General features: G+C 39.9%; 1 protein-coding gene across 3 annotated transcripts; it reads left to right on the top strand.

Annotated features, from left to right (window-relative positions):
- Nucleotides 1–1580: 1580 nt before the first annotated feature.
- LOC113912782 lies at nt 1581–14421 on the top strand. Of its 3 annotated transcripts, XM_027576501.1 has the most exons (9): nt 1581–1734; nt 2935–3168; nt 3670–3876; nt 6973–7203; nt 8299–8452; nt 10577–10686; nt 11478–11591; nt 13031–13177; nt 14042–14421. In XM_027576501.1, exons 1-9 carry the CDS (start codon nt 1651–1653, stop codon nt 14174–14176), a joined length of 1416 nt encoding a protein of 471 aa, XP_027432302.1. In that variant the 5' UTR covers nt 1581–1650; the 3' UTR covers nt 14177–14421. The 3 variants fall into 3 exon arrangements, with proteins under 3 accessions (XP_027432302.1, XP_027432303.1, XP_027432304.1); XM_027576502.1 differs by lacking the exon at nt 11478–11591; XM_027576503.1 differs by lacking the exon at nt 2935–3168.
- The last annotated feature ends 4154 nt before the right edge of the window (nt 14422–18575 follow it).

Consider the following 18575-nt stretch of genomic DNA (forward strand, 5'->3'; position numbering starts at 1 on the left):
GTTTTCATATAGTTTGGTTGATGATTTGCTTCTCTTGCCATTTAAATAAATGCTAAATTTAGCTCCCACATAATGCTGGTGACAGAGGACAGTGTTTTCATACTTCTGAGAAAGAAAAATGGCAAAATATGAAGTGGTGTAAAACTTGCTTTGAAGATTCATATAGTACCACTTGCTGACAAGACCAAGGAAAAGTGGCATACTTTCATTTAGTCTTAGAGACCATTCACTGTAAAACATATCCCGTTTTCAGAGATGCTAAGGTGTGGAATATATTCCAGTTAACAAATGCACAGGGAACATCAAACAGGAAAAACATTGTATTTTATGGCACCCTGATAACAAGATGATGTCACCTTACTGGCCCCACAATTATTTTAAATATTTTATGACCTCAAAATCAGTGCCATTCATTTCAATTCCAGGTCTTGCTGGGGAAAGGCTAAACTGGCATGACACACTGCTGCGTCTTAGATTTGATGAGATGTGATAGGAAGGCCCCAGTGTCAGCTCTCCTTTGCTGCAGCATAGTGACCACCTGCAGCCTTGTCGGAACCTGAGCAGCCTAACCCAGACAGGGTCTACGTCTTTATCATATGTTCCGGAGCTGCTTCTAGACAAGCCAGAAATATGGACTTGAGGGGAACTGACTAACTGGGCCCACCTCATGAAGCCATGTTGGGACTCATTATGACTTCAGAGACGTCCCGTCTCAGACACAATCACTGTTTTCTCTCTCCTCCCGGGGCCTCGTGCACACTTCTGTCATAACACAGCACAGTCTTCGGTAATGGTTTCCTCTCCATTTCTCCTACTAGAGGCCATTCAACAGCCTCGTGCTGTTGCACAGGTGTGGTAGACAGTCTGGAATACAGTAGGCATTCAACCATGCTTACTGGAAGAAGACAGGAAGATAGAAAAGAAGGATGGATGATGCTTTGTGAATTACAGGTGTGGTTTTTAGGTGACACAGGCTACCACTTGTCCACCAGGAAATAGGATGCAAGTGAATTTTGAATGAAGATTTAACTTTCAGGTAACAAAATTATTCAAGAAAGCACATGGGAAAATCAGTCCATTGTTTAGAGGCAGGGCTGGTTTGGGTGAAAATAGATTGTACTAGACTAAGCACCCACCCTGAAACTCTATAGAGAACCAGTGTCATGAAAAATCTTCTGATAGTTGGTGCTTTGCTCTGATGCTAATATCATCTGGGCAGTCATTGCACCTCCATGCCTCAGTTTCCTCATCCACAAAATGGGAAGACTCAGAGTACCTGATTGAACCACTGTAAGAATTCAATCCCCACATACTATATGTGATTAGTACAGTGCCTGGCACACAGTGAAAGAAGGAAATAAATGTCACTTATCATTATCTGTGTATGCGTCATCAGTTAGCAAAGAGTTAAGGACCAATGGAAGTGTTTTATTGGTCTCTAGTTTGGCAATTCTTTTTAGGGGTTTTTCCGGGTTTTTTCCTTAAACGAAAATTATAGCTTCCTTATTTTGTTTCCTTAACTTTCAGCTCAATATAAGTACTCCCTTACTTCAGGGTTATCATTTTTCACCTCTCAGGGATCTTTCCATCAGTTAAAACTACATTTCCCCCCTTTTTCTTTTTCAGTGAATTGGCTGCTTCTTTTTGTGGATGGACAACTCAGCATTTGAAATGCATGAAGATGCAGCAAAGAATGCTTTTTCTATGGGGAAGATGACCACCATCTCCAGAATGGTAAGGTGGAGATTTATGTCTTGAGATTAGCTCCCCCCAACCCTTTATGCAGAGCTCAGGAAAGAATCCCTTTTTCAACCAGCTTTCTTCAAATGACCCTCTTTTGAAAGGTAGCATCTCTTGCTCTGACCATTTCTTGATTTGCTTTCTGTCTCATAAACTCTTAGCTCACATCTCTGTTAGCTCTGTAATGGTCCAACTTTTCATGAATTGTTGTTCACGGTATTAATGAATTGTTTATTGCTCAGTATAATATCCACATACAATGTTAAACTGAGAATGTTGATCAATGATTATGCTATACAAAATGTATCGTTTAAGAATGCTGACATACTAAAGTCTATGTTAGAGTTATTAGTAATCAAAGATATGCCTGCTCAGAGAGGAATTCAGAGGGCAGTGGACAGGAAACCATGACATTTGTACTTATGAATTCCATTTTAGTGGTCAAAGGACCACTAAATTGGTCCAAAGGTAAAGGTGTGTATTCTTTTGGTAGCTTTCAGTAATGTGGATTGTAACTCACAGAAATAATACTGTTGTTTGTAGAATTGTCTTTGTAATGTGAAACCAGGAAATAGTAACACAGAAATACATGGAAATATTGTGCTTGGAGTTGGAATAGATGTGCTTAGTAGGGTTAGTAGCTCAGACAGGTAATACACAGAAAGAGGGGGTTTAACGAAGCTATTTAAGTGAAGGAGGGAGGGAGAGAGAGGCTGAGATCTGTCAGGCCAGTTATTTACTGGTATGTTACGTTTCCCATCCTTATTACCGGTACGTGTGATTACTACATATGGACATTCTGGAACTAAAAATTTCTTAGAATCTAGTCTTTATAACCTCTTTCATTTTCAGGTGACTAGACTGGCAAATAGGGGCTAATTGGCTCCACTCGAATGCATTTTATATGCAAACTTAACTGGCTACTTAATTTTCTAGTAATTTATTCTGTGCCTCAGCTTTTCATATGCTTATTGTTTTCCTTATGTGTTTGAGTGTCAGCCAGGTATATGGAACACGTGTGAGTGTATGTTTGTATTTATTTACACTTATACTTACACATGTATTATTTTACTTAGTATATTTATCCCACAAAGGCATTTTTTGAGTAAAAAAAATATAAGCCAAATTGAGAAAGGAGGCAATTATTTTTAATGCATCAAGAGTAGAGAATAATGGCTTCATAATTTCTCTTAGGAGAAGAAGAGGCAGTGGTCACTGTTGAGCATTTTCCTGGTGTGTCTCTTGGCCTGTACCATCACCACAGCAGTAGGAGTACTGATACTTTCCTTGGTTTATGTTCACAACTCTCAGCCACATTCACACGTCCATCTAGGACTCGAAGCCCGGCCTCTGCAAACAACGGTTCCCATTGTGCAAAAAGCTGTTGATCCAAAATTCCAGTTTCTTAATCATTTGCCTAAATCCAAGGTATGAATCACACGTTTAGCAAAAAGAATCATCTTTTCTAATGGTGATTTCAAAACAAAGTTCCCATTGCCTGTTTACTAAGCGTTGTTCTCTCCTCATTGGAAGGCACCGACTGTGGGCCATCTAGATGAAGGGAGGTGAGAGCCAAGAGGAAGGGTTGGGTTGATATTGGCCCCAGGCAGAGATTTTCTTTCATAGATAGCTCTGAGTCAGCCCAGAGGGGAGGACTGGAGATAGACAAATGCAAAGCTCTCTATTCTCTTGTCAAGATAGGTGTTCTTTTCATGTCTGATGCGGACTAGACTGACAGTTCTGTAGGTATTCCTGCTGTCATTCCTGGAGTCTGGCGACCTATTCTTCCTCTTCCCTTCTGGGACTTCAGTCTTCACCTCCTTACCACTGCCTTTTCTGTTTTGCCTCCCTCTTACTCTGCAGGCCCCAGGGGCCTCCTGTTCCTCAGATGGCCTCCATGTTGACGGTTGCTTGTCTATGACGTTTCAGGTGTTTGAATTCCCTGGTGGTGCAATCCAGTGGGCCCGGTACAGGAACAATGTCAAAGACTACCTCAGCGTTGAAGAAGAGGCCTTTGGCAGCAGCTTGAACAGTCAGAGATCACAGATGACCCTGGGGACTCTGAGAATAAAAAGCAATGGCCTCCGGGCCCCTCACTGGCACTTCAATGCTAATGAACATGGCTACCTTGTACAGGTATAACAAGTTTGCCCGTGTTTAGTGCCTCAGTGTTTATGCTTTGTGTCCTCAAGCTATTATTTTAATTGTTGCAAAACCTACTTAACTAAGTGACAGACAACAGCCAGGCTTTGGTGGTGTATTCTATTAGGTTAGTGAGCAGTGCCCTGAAGCATTAACCTGTTTGTTGTAATTATTCTTGGCATCACTTTGAACTTCTTTCCTCAGTATGAAGTCATTTTTCATTTGCTATTGTTAAAATAAGATCACTGCTCCATCCTTTGAGCCAAAGCTAAAACTTGTAGCTCTGATCCAGTGATCAAAGAGATGGCAGCTTTCTTCTAAGGAAAAAATCAGTTTGCTGATGCTCAGCCTGGAGTCCCTAAGATCTGGCCAATTGGATGCCCTTTTGTGGTTCAGACTTTTTAGAATTGTCTGGGAGTCAAGTGAAAGAGAGCTGGAGGTGAAATGAGCGTTCTCACTTGAATTTCAAATAATTCATTAGTTCTAAAAAGTATTTATTGTTGCATTCTGTATTTCAGATACTGGGGGAGGGATAGTGACTAAACGCTCATGGCACTTTCAGTTTGGTCTTACCCTGGTGATCCTGTTAATAGATCAGCTGGTGTTATATGACATATTTCTGTTGGTGTTAATAAAACTCCTTTTTAATGCAATTCATTCAGTTTTAGAATTTACAACGGGAAGAGAGATTAGAGTTTCATCTGTCTGAGACCAAACACTTCTTATTTCTTATGAGAGAACAACGGCTCAGAAAGATTGGCTTTTCTAAAGATAAATTGTAGTTGTTCGCTGGCCTGGGACAAAGTCCATGTTTTCTGACATTTTGTCTTTTTCCACATATACAGAATATGTAAAAGAGGACTGTCTCGGGGCACCTGGCTGGTGCAGTCGGTTAAGTGTCCGACTCTTGGGTTTGGCTCAGGATGTGATCTCAGGGTGGTGAGATGGAACCCTGTGTCAGGTTCTGTGCTCAGTGTGGATTCTCTCTCCCTCTCCCTTGCCCCCCCTTCCCCCCGCCCCCCCCTCCCGGCTGCTCTGTCTTTCTCTCTCTCTCTCAAATAACTAAGTAAATCTTAAAAAAAGAACAAAAGAGGACAGTCTCCAAAAGGTTGGATTCCCGGGCTCCGGCTGAGTAGTGGCAGAGTAGTAGGAAGAAGGAAAGGCAGGTAAGGGGAAGGGGACCCTTAACAGCAAACCCCAAGTAGGGAAATTAGTCTGGAGCATGTTCTAGTAGATAACAGGCCTGGAATCCAGCTCAGTCTGGGGAGTGGTTCTGGAAGTCCAGAGAGAGTTTATAATCTGATCTTCTAAATGTGAGCTAGAAGGTTGTCAAAAGGTACTAACTTCCAGTTATAAAATAAATAAATCATGGGATGTAATATACAGCTTGGTGACTATAGTTAATAATACTGTATCGTAAATTTGAAAGTTGCTAAGAGAGTAGATCTTGAAAGTTCCCATCATAAGAAAATTTCCAACAAGGGTGATGGATGTTAAAACTAGACTGGTGGTGATCGTTTCACAATATATACAAGTATCAAATCTTCATGTTGTATGCCTGAAACTAATAGAATGTTTTGACTCAATTAGATCTTACTTACAAAAATATAAAAAAATTCAATTCAAAGGAAATACATGTGGCTAGAATATTGTTTAGGTCCCAGGAGAATTGTAGGATCACTCACGCACATGGTAAGGAACCAGTCAATAGAATGTGAAGGAAGTCTCTCTACTGCATACTCACCCATGGACATTGCTTTTGTTTCTGAGTTTCTTCGTGAAAGCCTAAGTAGGAGTGGCCCCGAGAGGAGCGGGGCAGCTGGGGTGGCCAGTGTGCATGGCCCTGCCGTTCATGTCCCACTGGGCTGGCTCTGCTGTCCGTCTGGAGTAGTTGGTACCTTGATATGAATAGATACAGACTTTTGCTGTTCTCTGCCTGTGGACTTGGAGAGAGCTCTTCAGGTTCACCTTCCCCTGTATCTTTAATACCCACCTGGAACTGAGTCGTACACGTCTGTGTTGTGTCTACACAGACATTGTAGATGTGTTGTGTGTAGATATAACAAAGACTTCTTGTGCATGCTTCCCTAATGACTGACTCTGGAAGAAATAATATTACCTTTTCTACTTTACAGAATACTACTACAGAAATGATTAGAGAATGAGAAAAATAATTCTGTATAAGTGGAATCAAAGGACGGTGTAGTATGGATTAAAAGTGGATTAAAAGTTCCCCCAGCCTCTGGCAACCACCATTCTAGCCTCTACTTCTAGATATTTTGACTAGAGAATTAAGTTTTAGGGTTCTTCATTGTGTCTATCATTAACAATACTGTATTGAACACTTAAACATTGAAGAGGGTAGGTCTCATGTTAAATGTTCTTACACAATTAAAAAAAGTGTGGACTTTGGATTTGGAGCTTAGGTCCAAATCCCAGCTTTGCCATTGACTAGCAGAGTAACCTTGGGAAAATTGAATATTCTCTCCAGATTCAGTTTCTCATCTATAAAATGAGGATAATAATAGTACTTGCTTCATAGGGTTGATACAAGGGATGACTGAGTTAAGTCAGGTAAAGTGCTTAGAAGAATATCTGGACACACAGTAAAAGCACCGTGTTATTACTTTTAGTATTATTATTAAAACTGGATGCAGACTTTTTATCTAGAAAATAATTTGCATCCATATACATACACATGGAAACATGGACATACACAAACATGCATGTCAGTGTGACCACCTGTGAACACACACACGTGTGCTTGTAGTCTTTTCAAACTCTAAAGGATGAAAGACCTCTAAATTCTCAATGGGGGCAATATTGCCCCCCTGAGGGGGGGTGTAAAAACTGGTCCTTAGAAGGTAAAAACGCCTTACTTTTTTTATGTGTAAAGCACAGATATGCATGTGGTACATAAGCACTATGTATATCCGGTATACCCAGATTTACATCTGCAGTGTTAAAATTTCATAGGATAGTGATTAGTAAAAAAAGACTAAAATGGTACCATATAAGAGACGTAATGAAAAAAGTTTGAGAAACATTGCTCTAAAGTGATGTTGTATGTGTTTTCTGTTTATGTTTCAGGGCTCGGCATGGATTGGGGTGGTTGATGATGGTGGTGTAGTTACTACATACAATGTTACAGGTGGCCAAGTGATCTTCTTCCCTAAAAATACTCTCCACTGGATAAAGAATGTGGGGAACGAAGACTGCTTTTTCTTGCTCTTCTTTTCCACACATGATGAACTTCAGACCCTGGATGTTGATGATGTGTTTTTTTCTGTACCTGAAGACATTGCTTCCAGGTCACTTAAGGTCTGTATCACTACTGAACACAAGTCCCTCCTTGAGGGTTTTCATTACATAGGCACAAAGAAAGCATGAGTATTTGTGTTTCTAGGGTAGCAGTCAGTAGGGTAAGAGTTGGGTAATGAGCTCAAGAACATAACTTGTATTCCTACTAAAGATATACAACTTGTTGAAATTGACTTAGCTTTTACTTTCCTTTATGAAGGACTTCTACAGGAAACTGTAATGAATTGGTAGAAAAGTTTTGATAGAGGTAATAAAAATTACTATAATTCACATCTCTGAAAAGATGTAAGCTCGGGGTGTCTGGGTGGCTCAGTCGGTTAAGCGTCTGCCTTCAGCTCAGGTCATGGTCCCAGGGTCCTGGGATCGAGTCCCACATTGAGCTCCCTGCTCTGCAGGAAGCCTGGTTCTCCCTCTCCCACTCCCCCTGCTTGTGTTCCCTCTCTCGCTGTGTCTCTGTCAAATAAAAAAAAATAAAATAAAAAAAAGACGTAAGCTCATTCAGAGAGAAGTTTGCTACAGATACATAATTGTGTTTTCCTAATGTAACGCAGAGAAGCCCATAGTTTTCCTGAAGGAAAGCTGCTTTTGTTTTTTCTAAGTAGTTCTATTATCATGGAGGGACTGCTCCTAGAGCTGAGTGTAGAGGGAGAGGGCCAGATGCAGATGCTGACAATACAAATAGGTGATCAGAACTGGTGATGGCCCGTGAGTGGCAACTGGAACGAGTTCTGTGGCAAATTTAGAAATCTATCTAGGGAGGTTTTGAGATTTACCCTGCAGCAGATCCTGATCTAATGTTACAGGGAGAAGTGGAAAAAAATGAGTCATTAGGAGAATTTTGGTAAATGTGAGAACCAGTGTATATTTTTGTAAGTTATAATGAGTATAAAATATCAACACATTTAAAGCCAAAATGCATTGAAAACTTGGGAGGATTTTCATGAATATCACAAGACTTAGGCTGGTTGAGGTCAGCTGCTTTGACTGGACCACTGAAAACCACTATGTTACCCTCTCCACAGCTATCTATCTTTCTATTACTAAAATTTGTAGAATGTTTCACAAATACCTTATATGATTTCTTCTGTGTTTCAGCCTGAAGGTGGAATTAATTTCATTAGAACATTCCAGAAGCAACAAGAGGATCAGGCGGTCAATCTTCCTCCCAACTTGGCAGAACTGGTTATAAATCCTAGTTATGTACAGTCTCCAGACAGTCTTGTGTGGAAATATTTTTATGACCTTAAAGGTATGGTATGTTATTTTGCAAAACCTTTATAGTTAAGTGTTTATATATGTGATTATATAGGTGTTGGATTGAGATGTAACATGTTTTTTTTTTTTTTTTTTATAATGGGTCACAGTCAAGATGAGTTTGAAAAAAACACATTTCTCTAAAGAATAGGAAATGAGAGAAAAGGAATGGAAGCAAAGGAGAATGTTGTTGGGGCTGGGGGTGCCTCAGGAGAAGAGGCTGATGAGAGAGGAGGGTCCAAGAATGCAGGTTTTAGAAGCCATGCTGATGACTTTATACTTTATTTATTTATTTTTTGTCCCTGAATGTGATTAGTTAAATTTTGTTTCTTTAAATTTTTTTATTGTTATGTTAATCACCATACATTACATCATTAGTTTCTGTTGTAGTGTTCCATGATTCATTGTTTGTGCATAACACCTAGTGTATACTTTATTTCGATGGGAGCATTTAAGGGATTTTAAATGGGAGATTTTAAATTAAGTTTTAAAGTTTAAATTAGGTTTTGCATTTATTTATTTATTTATTTAAGATTTTATTTGTCAGAGAGAGAGACAGCACAAGCAGGGGGAGGGGGAGAGGGAGAAGCAGGCTTCCCACCCAGCAGAGAACCGGATGCGGGACTTGATCCCAGGACCCTGGGATCATGACCCAAGCTGAAGGCAACTGCTTAACTGACTGAGCCACCCAGGTGTCCCTGTATTTATTTTTAAAAATTATTTTATTTATTTTATTGAAGTTAATTGACATAAAACATTAACTTTAGGTGTTCAACATAATGATCCAGTATTACTGCAAAAAGATCACTACAATAAGTCTAGTTAACGTCCATCACCATACATAGTTACAGAATTTTTTTTCTTGTAATGAGAACTTTTAAGATCTTAGCAACTTTCAAATATGCAGTACAATATTATTAACTATAGTTGCCATACTATACATTGCATCCCCAAGACTTATTTATTTTATAACTGGAAGTCTGTACCTTTTGACTCCTTTCACCACCTACTTTGCAGACACCTTACTCTCCGCCAATCTATTCTATTTATGAGCTTGTTTTTTGTTTTTAGATTCCACATATAAATGAGATCATATGGTATTTATCTTTCTCTGTCTGACTTATTTCCCTTAGCATAATGCCCTCAAGGTTCATCCATGTTGTCCCAAAAGGCAAGATCTCATCCTTTGTTATGGCTAGATAATATTCCATTGTATGTACATACCACATTTTCTTTTTTTTTTATTTATTTATTATTTATTTTGAGAGAGTGAGAATGAGAGAGAGAGAGAGAGAGGGAAAGTACATGAGAGGGGGGAGGGTCAGAGGGAGAAGCAGACTCCCTGCTGAGCAAGGAGCCCAATGCGGGACTCGATCCCGGGACTCCAGGATCATGACCTGAGCCGAAGGCAGTCGCTTAACCAACTGAGCCAGCCAGGCGCCCGTACATACCACATTTTCTTTAACCGTTTATCCATTGATGGCTGCTTATGTTGTTTCCATATCTTGGCTATTGTAAATCATGCTGCAGTGAATATGGGGGTGCAGATACCCTTTTAAGTTAGTGTTAGTTTTTTGAAGTGATGGCTGATCTAGCTGAATTGTGGATTGGAAGAGCATAGATGAGAGGCAAGGAGATGAGTCAGGGGGCTCTTGAAGACCCTCAAGTGAGGGATGATGGTGGCCTGCACTGTGGTAGTTTTGAGAGGGAAAGCATTGTTATGAAGCAGGAGAATTTAAAGAGGTAGGACTGATGGGACTGACCTACCTTAAAGAGGTCGGACTTGAGTGGACTGGTTTGAGGGTGAGGTAAAGATTGACATGTGGAATGATAGAGTGACTCTCAAGTTTTCTAGCAAGGTCCCCTGAATTGAATAGTCTGTGTTAAAGAGGTCACTCTATGTTGGAAATTTCAGAACTTGGAGGGCAGGACAGTATCTGACCGTATCAAGTCAGTATCTTAGGGGCATATAGGATCTGGTGGCAGTGATTCCTATCACATGTTTCCTGTGACTACAGAAGAGCTGATGTACCTTCGTGGGACTACATTTGGCTCTCCTTTTGTAGTACCATTTTGAATGAAGTATTTTATTTTGTTTTTAAAATTTCCTCTGACTCAGGTTCAAAAGAATATCAATTTCCAGGAGGAGTAATACAACTGGCACAATACTGGAAAAATGGAAGTGAACTAAGCAGCCATGAAAAAATTTTTAGTGAATTCCTGAATCAGGTAATTGAGGAAAAAAATTTTTTTTGAAGATTTTATTTATTTATTTGACAGAGAGAGACAGTGAGAGAGGGAACACAAGCAGGGGGAGTGGGGGAGGGAGAAGCAGGCTTCCCGCTGAGCAGGGAGCCCGATGCGGGGCTCGATCCCAGGACCCTGGGACCATGACCTGAGCCGAAGGCAGATGCTTAATCAACTGAGCCACCCAGGAGCCCCGAGAAAAAAAAATTTTTGATGATTATTAAGATTGATGAAATATAAGATTTAGATTGGATTCAGCCTTCTTTTGGAAAAAAGGAAAAGGAAAAATCTAGTCAAACATTACTTGATTTGATTAAGGGAAACTATTAATTAAGGCCACAGTGTGGATTTGGGAGCTTAACTTCTTGGCATGGATGGTTACATTAATGAAAAGACTGGATGCTTGTGAGATTTCTCTTTCATTTGTTTTCAAATGCCCAACTGGCTGCACTGCATAATGACTAAGAATGCAATGGTGCCGTCAGATTCCCTGATTCAAGTCCCAGGTCCGCCACTGCCGACCCTAAGTAAATTACTCAGCCAATCTATATTTCAAATTCATCACCTGCAAAAAAGGGGGGGAATAAGACTGCCAACCTTACAAGATTGTTATAAGGAACAAGAGACATAATAAATATAAGGGATAAAAAAAATTGTATGTTTTCAGTGAGGGCTGCAGAAAGATAAGTCATAATTAGGATTATGTGAATGGTTAAGTTGCTGAGTAGGATGTTTGCTAAATAACTGGATTTATTTCTTTTTCCTTTTTCAAGCATCAGAATGCTCTCACTTTGAGTACACTCAGAATTTATAACAATGGATTACGACAGCCACATTTTCATTTTAATGCAAATGAAATGGGATATGTAATAAGTGGATGTGCAAAGGTAATTTCTCCACAAACAGCTTTTTGAACTTTCCTTTTTAATGGAGAAAGAAGCAAACAGGAGGTTTTTCTTTGTTTTGATTCAGTTATTGGTAACATGGAAAGACTTGGTGTTAATGGCTTTCTGGATACAGTTTCCACAGAAAATACCATGCAGGCCATGCTAGATAGCTTCTAACTTTGCTATTAGCCTGAGAAAAGGCTAAGACCATGTCAGAAATGATAAAGAAGTTATCACATAGGGTGAAGGGTTTGAAACATTTAACATTTTCAGAGTCTCGCGTTTTTAGGTAATGCAAGGTTTGATGCATTGCCCTTTGGGGACTGTGACATCACTGTTTGCCCCTCAGTGTAATGTGAGTGGGGGTGGCTGGGGAGGTGTGGAGCTTCAGTAGGGTGGCCACGTATCCCTGTTTATGCAGGATCCTTCTGATGTACACTTGTCTTGGTGACAAGAAAAGCCACACTGAATAGCACGTTATGGTAGTGACTTGACCACAGTTCTTCTGGACTTTCACGGGGCTCCCTGGGCAAATCTCCAATGGCCTACCCAGGTCACCTGAACTACTAGCTTGTCCCTGTCTCCATCCGGACAGAAAGAACCAAACCAGACTGACTTGCACGTGTTAGGTCATGCATAGCAAAACTTTCGTTTTATGTTTTTAGAGGCCAAGGCTTGAATACACTGGAAAAGGGCACTGCAGTCACTCCCAAATTATGTTTCAAGGATAAGATTTTATTTTTGGTGTGCCTGTGTGCTCATGGGTGTGCATTTGTGTGCACATTTTGTTTCTGATCCCTTTAAGGGGGACGGTTAGGATGCTGCTGTCCTGGAAGGCTGAATTTCCCGGAGCAAGTCAAAAGGAGGGCAGGAGGGCGGTGAAACAGTGAGGTGTAAGCCTTCTGCCTGATTAGGGAATTTATGATCCTTAATTAGAACATAGTGATTGATGCTGTTTTTGCATGATGTTCCACAGTATTGAACTCACTAATGCATTTTGAGGAACATTTACTGAAATAGAGTGTCTTTTGACTTCTGTGGGGCTACGTCTCAGAAAGAAGATTTTATGTAAAAGATGGCCTCTATTTTCTGCTATTTACCCTCACTAAGAAGGCCTTTTATAACTATATGTTTTTATTCATCTGTTCTTCACTATTAATACATCTTTTTTTTTGAAGATTTTATTTATTTATTTGACAGAGAGAGACACAGCGAGAGAGGGAACACAAGCAGGGGGAGTGGGGGAGGGAGAAGCAGGCTTCCCGCGGAGCAGGGAGCCCGATGCAGGGCTCCATCCCAGGACCCTGGGATCATGACCTGAGCCGAAGGCAGACGCCCAACGACTGAGCCACCCCGGCGCCCCTATTAATACATCTTCTTAATAAATATTTGATTTTATTTGCTTAACTTCAACATAGTTTTTCCCTCTCCCTCTTTAGGTGGGCATTATTAATACTCAGGGTATCATAGAGTTTGATGTTCACATCGGAGATGTGGTATTTTTCCCCATTGGAACCCAACATTACATTAAGAGCTCATGTGATGAGGATTTGCTTTTCCTTCTTGCCTTCAGCACCGGAGACCAGGTGAGTATAAGACAGTTTTAGAGAGATTGCTGAGTACCTCTGATGTGCAGAATATCCCGCTAAGCAAGGTATCTGGACCACAGGAGGCCCTCAGTAGATGTGAGCTGAGTGAATAAATGAATGAACTGGCAGAACCTATGTGTGAAGAGAAGGAGAATCAAATAATCTTATATGGTTATAAAGGGACCGAATATATCACATTCTCTCCTAATTCCCCAAGTTCCGAACCAACTGAGAAACACACACACATGGACACATTGAGAGACAGAAACACACAGTGAGACAGATCCAGAGGGGCAAACTGAGACAGGCTGACTGAGAAGGAGAGTTAATGTCAGAGAGGAAAGAGCGTGACAGAGAGAGGGAGCAGGGGCCGATGGTCAGACGCAGCCGACTGGATAGCCTGGCCAGACAGGCAGAGATGATCAACCCAGTGGAGGGAGGCCTGTGTCTGGCTGTGGAGTAGGAGGACAGCGAAGTTTGCCTCTGTCATGTGCCACTGGGCATGGAGCTCTGAGAAGCCCTTTTGTGACTAGTCCCTGCGCACAGAAACACAGAGGGTCTTCACTCATCAAAGAGAACTCCCTTTCAGTAGGATAGACGTCCCTTCCAAAGAAAGTTTCCGATGCCTCAGCACCTCTAGCCATCAGTTGGACTTTCCTTATTCTCAGAATTGAAAAGGTGAGCCCGCCATGGCAAGGGAAGACAGGCATATGAGGTGACCTTTTGCAGGAATTCGTAGTGGCCATAAAGTTACACAGCCAAGAACCCTGCTGGCTTGCAAGCGCCTTGATGACCATAAGATCTGTGTAGGAATCTGAGTACTTTGGTGCTGATACATCTTGTTTTGGTTTCCACTGCCAGTTGCAAACCCTTGACATGGACGATTATCTCCAGGCCACAGCAGACCACATCCTGGCCCAACTTTTCTTCAAGGAGCAAAGTGAGTTTAAGAAGATCCCCAAATTCAAGGAGGACCAGGCAATCAACCTGCCGTAGATTTGCCGATGAGTTCATATTTATTTTTCCTTCTTCATTTGTTATTATTGTTTTTAAAGAAGGACCACTTTACTAATGAACCTGGAGCTCTTTACAGAGTAGAAGTGGGGAAAGCAGGTGCAAAACAGCCCTGTGAGCACATTTAGCTGACAGTGATGATAGGCAGCGTATGCATTTCAGTATCTTCTGTGTAGATGAGTAGATCTATGGAGGAGACCCAATAAATTAATGTATTTTTGTATTGATTTTAGTGTGTGTGTGTATATATTTGTTTATTTTCTTTTTGTTACTTCAAATTTTGTTACTCTAAATGAAAAGTCATTCTTTTTATGCATATAAGTAAATCTACTACCATGCGTGTATTTTTGTCATTCATCACTGTGAAGGGAAGTCAGCCTATGTATGTACGTACTGAGGCACTGGAATCCAGGTCCCTCAAACCTTGACTGGAGAGTTCAGTATAGAACCTGAGGCAGGAGATTCCTAATGCTTTTGTTGGTATGAAGTAACTTTTTACAGTGGCAAAATTTTCAAGGACTCACTCATTTTACTGGTTGTTTACTTACTGTATATTAGCTGAGAAAATATTCAGTGATGAACTAATTATAAATTCAGTACTTTCTTTGAATGTATTGGATTTCATTAATCACATCAGGAACTATTTACATTTGAGGAGTAGTCATGCCTATACTTGAGAAGCATGTGGTTTATTTAGTCCATTGGCAGTGCTGGATATGTATGTGGATTCAAGAACCGCTTGTCATCACTGGAAGCTGGTAGGGGCTGGTGGTCTCCAGGCTGGGGGTCATTGTCTCAAGTAGAAAAGAATTTGTTCAGATTCAATCTGTGCTGGGTTTTGTTTACAATTTATTTTAACAGGTATTTGGTACCCCTGCACTGTACTTGGGTCCTGCCGTTAGTTCCGGTTTATATGGGACTAATGGCAGTTGGTCCTATATAAAATTCTTGAGTCAGTGTAGCTAAGTTTTAATGCTTTTGACCACCACCACGCTTCAGATATTCCCCTGATACCCAGTGGAATTTTTAGATGTCTTAGGATGTTTGTTCCCAGGCTAAAAAGGTCTATAATGTTCCTTTCTCTCTGTGTCTCTGTTTTTATTTCTGTATCTTTCTGTTGACTACAAGTACAGAATTCAGTGAGAATCAGGAATAGCTCACTTCTAGCACGAGGAAGTAGCCATCTACATAATGTACCTAATCAGATAACATAAGGCCTGTTATCGCTTAGAACTACTGTGTATTACCTTATTGCCCTTTTCTGGGAGAGCCAGGCAAGATCAGAACTTGGTAGCAATGGGAGGTTTATGATGGCTGTGTTGTTTTGAAGAGACTTTATAGGGAATGAGTCACTGTCCAGGAGGAGGAACATAGTTGAGAAGATGCAGGGAACAGCACAAGGCAATAAGTATACGGAAAGAGAATGTCTAGATAGAGGGCAAGTAGTCATAAAAGGAAAACGGCAATGTGTGTAGACAGATTTTTTTTTTAAAGATTTTATTTATTTATTTGAGAGAGAGAGAATGAGAGATAGAGAGCACGAGAGGGAAGAGGGTCAGAGGGAGAAGCAGACTCCCTGCCGAGCGGGGAGCCCGATGTGGGACTCGATCCCGGGACTCCAGGATCATGACCTGAGCCGAAGGCAGTCGCTTAACCAACTGAGCCACCCAGGTGCCCTGTTTATAGACAGATTTTATCTATAAGTTTTATTTTACTTTAGGAACTGTTTTATATACTATAAACTAGTTCATAATCCATTCTCTTATATTAAGAAGTATTGTGTCAGGTTTTATTTAATAAAGATTTTATGCATCTTTGTATATTATTTTGCCATTGTAATTTTGAATGAAATCTGTTCTAATGGTTTTATGTAATTGAAGTATTATTGCTTTCCATGTACGCATCCATGAAATATGACTTAGGAATCCAATCCACTATGTATTTAAAAAAGAAAAATCTTAAAAATAAAAACAATCTAATGAAGACAATTCAATTGGAATATTGTTGGTATGTTATTTTATAGGGGGATGTATTCTTAACTTCTACTTTGTTGGTCTAATTTTAGTCCTTTATCCCTCCTTGGGATGCTGATTTCTAGTTTTCATATCATTTTATTCTCTAAGGTGACTTAGTCCACTTACACTCAAGTGCTTTTAAGCTTTTTTTTTAGGGCAGCTTTATTAATTACCAAATCAATAGATTAACGAGTGAATTGCTCAGTCAGACTGATTATCTGGCATCATTCAAGCAAAACCCAGACATTTGAAAACTTCTTTAAACCTAACCCACCTTAACCATTTTATATACACAGTCTATAATACAGACACACTTGATTCATTTGAAGTGGTGTCAGTGGTTCTTAACTGTTTTAAGAAATCTTTAAAAAGAACTTTCTTTTTTAACAGCACTTTGAATAACCAAATTGAATGAATTAATTTGAATAGAGGACCTACAGGTTAGGTAAACAACCCTGAATGTTCCTTATTGCTTCTAAATAGTGGAAGGTGGTTATAAAAAGTGTCTTTGTTCATACTCGCATCCTTCCCTATTGAAAAGCAATCAGGCTGCTTTTTATCACCCAGCTGATTAAGGAAAAGGAAAATAGTTAAATGTTACTATATAACTTGATTCCCATTGACTGTATTTTCTTCACATTTGAAAATGATTCCACAGTATATTATTGCTTTAAAAAACTAAAAAAGATCTTTATATATTTTGGATACTAACCCTTTATCGATTATGCCATTTACAAATATCCTTTCGCATTCTGTAGGTTGCCTTTTAGTTTTGTTGATTGTTTCCTTCACTGTGCAGAAGCTTTTTATTTTAATGTAGTCCCTATAGTTTATGTTTGCTTTTATTTCTCTTGCCTCAGGAGACCTACCTAGATATACTATATGTTGCTATAGCTGATGTGGAGACATACTGCCCGTGCTCTCTTCTAAGATTTTTATGGTTTCAGGTCTCATATTTAGGTCTTTAATCCATTTTGAATTTATTTTTGTGTATGGTGTAAAAAAGTCAATAGGTGATGGGGATTAAGGAGTGTACCTGTCGTGATGAGCACTTGGGTTTTTATGGAATTGCTGAATCACTATATTGTACACCTGAAACTAATATAACACTGTTTGTTAACTATACTGCAATTAAAAAACTAAAAAAGAAAGAAAGCCCCCCCCCAAAAAAAACCACAGTGATTTTGTGCTATAATTAGAAGTGACAGTGGTGTGTCCTCCACAGTCTGCACTCAGGTTAGCTTTATGAAACTGGTATGTTCATTTGGATCACTCTTCCTTTGAAAAGAAGAAGAAGAAGACACTTGAAAGTTCAGAACAGAACAGTGATGACTAATGAGATGAGAAACTGTTTTCGTCATTGCACTTACGTTGGAACTGTTTGGGAAAAAGAAGTTAAAGGATAGCTTAGAACCATGAAATCATAGAGTTGGTAAGGCCATGTGTCATTTGGTCTCATCGCTTTAGTTTGTAGAAATGGAAACTAAGTCCTGAGAAGGGTACTTTACCCAGGTTGCAACAAAGTCCAGAACTTTTAAGCACCCCCACTCCTCGTCCTGCGTAGTGTTTTTTTTGCTTACTATCTTCAAATGTATGAAAGATTCCTCCACATGAAGCAGAACTCTATATTAGAAAATGCACCATCTTCAAGTGGGAGAGATGGCTTCTGTCATCTACATATAGGCAGCCCCTGATTCTCCTTTATGGGCCTTCCACACACCGGATGCCCAGGTTCCAGCTACTTCCGTAAAGAGGTGGTCAGAGCCTCCTGAGATCAGAGGTCACTATCCTTATCTAGCCAGATACTCACTGCTTGTGTTTAATTTTAAAATTTTTATTCATTTTAAAATTTTACTAAAAATTTAAAAAATTGTGCTAGAATATGCAAAATGTAAAATTTACCATTGAGCCATGTTTTAAGTGTACCATTCAGTGGCATTAAGGACATTCACATGGTTGTGCAGTCATTACTACCATCCATCTCCAGAACTTTGTCATCATCCCAAACAGAAACTGTCCCCCTTAAACACTAACTCCCCATTCCTCTCTTCCTTCAGCTCCTGGTAATTAGTCTCCATGAATTTGTCTATTCTCAGGTACCTCATGTAGGTGGAATTATAAAATATTACTCAATACTAATTTTTATGAAATTCTTGCTCATTTTAAAAAAATTGTGCCTTTACCATGTGGTTAGCATTGTGGTAAGATATGCAAGAGACCCAGGATGTGGAGAATTTGAGTCCATCTTAGCTCTCATATTACCAGAGAGGGCAACATACAACCCCCTCGGTGATTCCCATTCCAGGAATTTGGTTCTTTGGTCCTCAAATTTCCACAACTCTCATAAAATTTCTTTTCCCCTACTT

Source organism: Zalophus californianus, chromosome 14 (assembly GCF_009762305.2).
Source record: "Zalophus californianus isolate mZalCal1 chromosome 14, mZalCal1.pri.v2, whole genome shotgun sequence".
NCBI lineage: Eukaryota > Metazoa > Chordata > Mammalia > Carnivora > Otariidae > Zalophus > Zalophus californianus.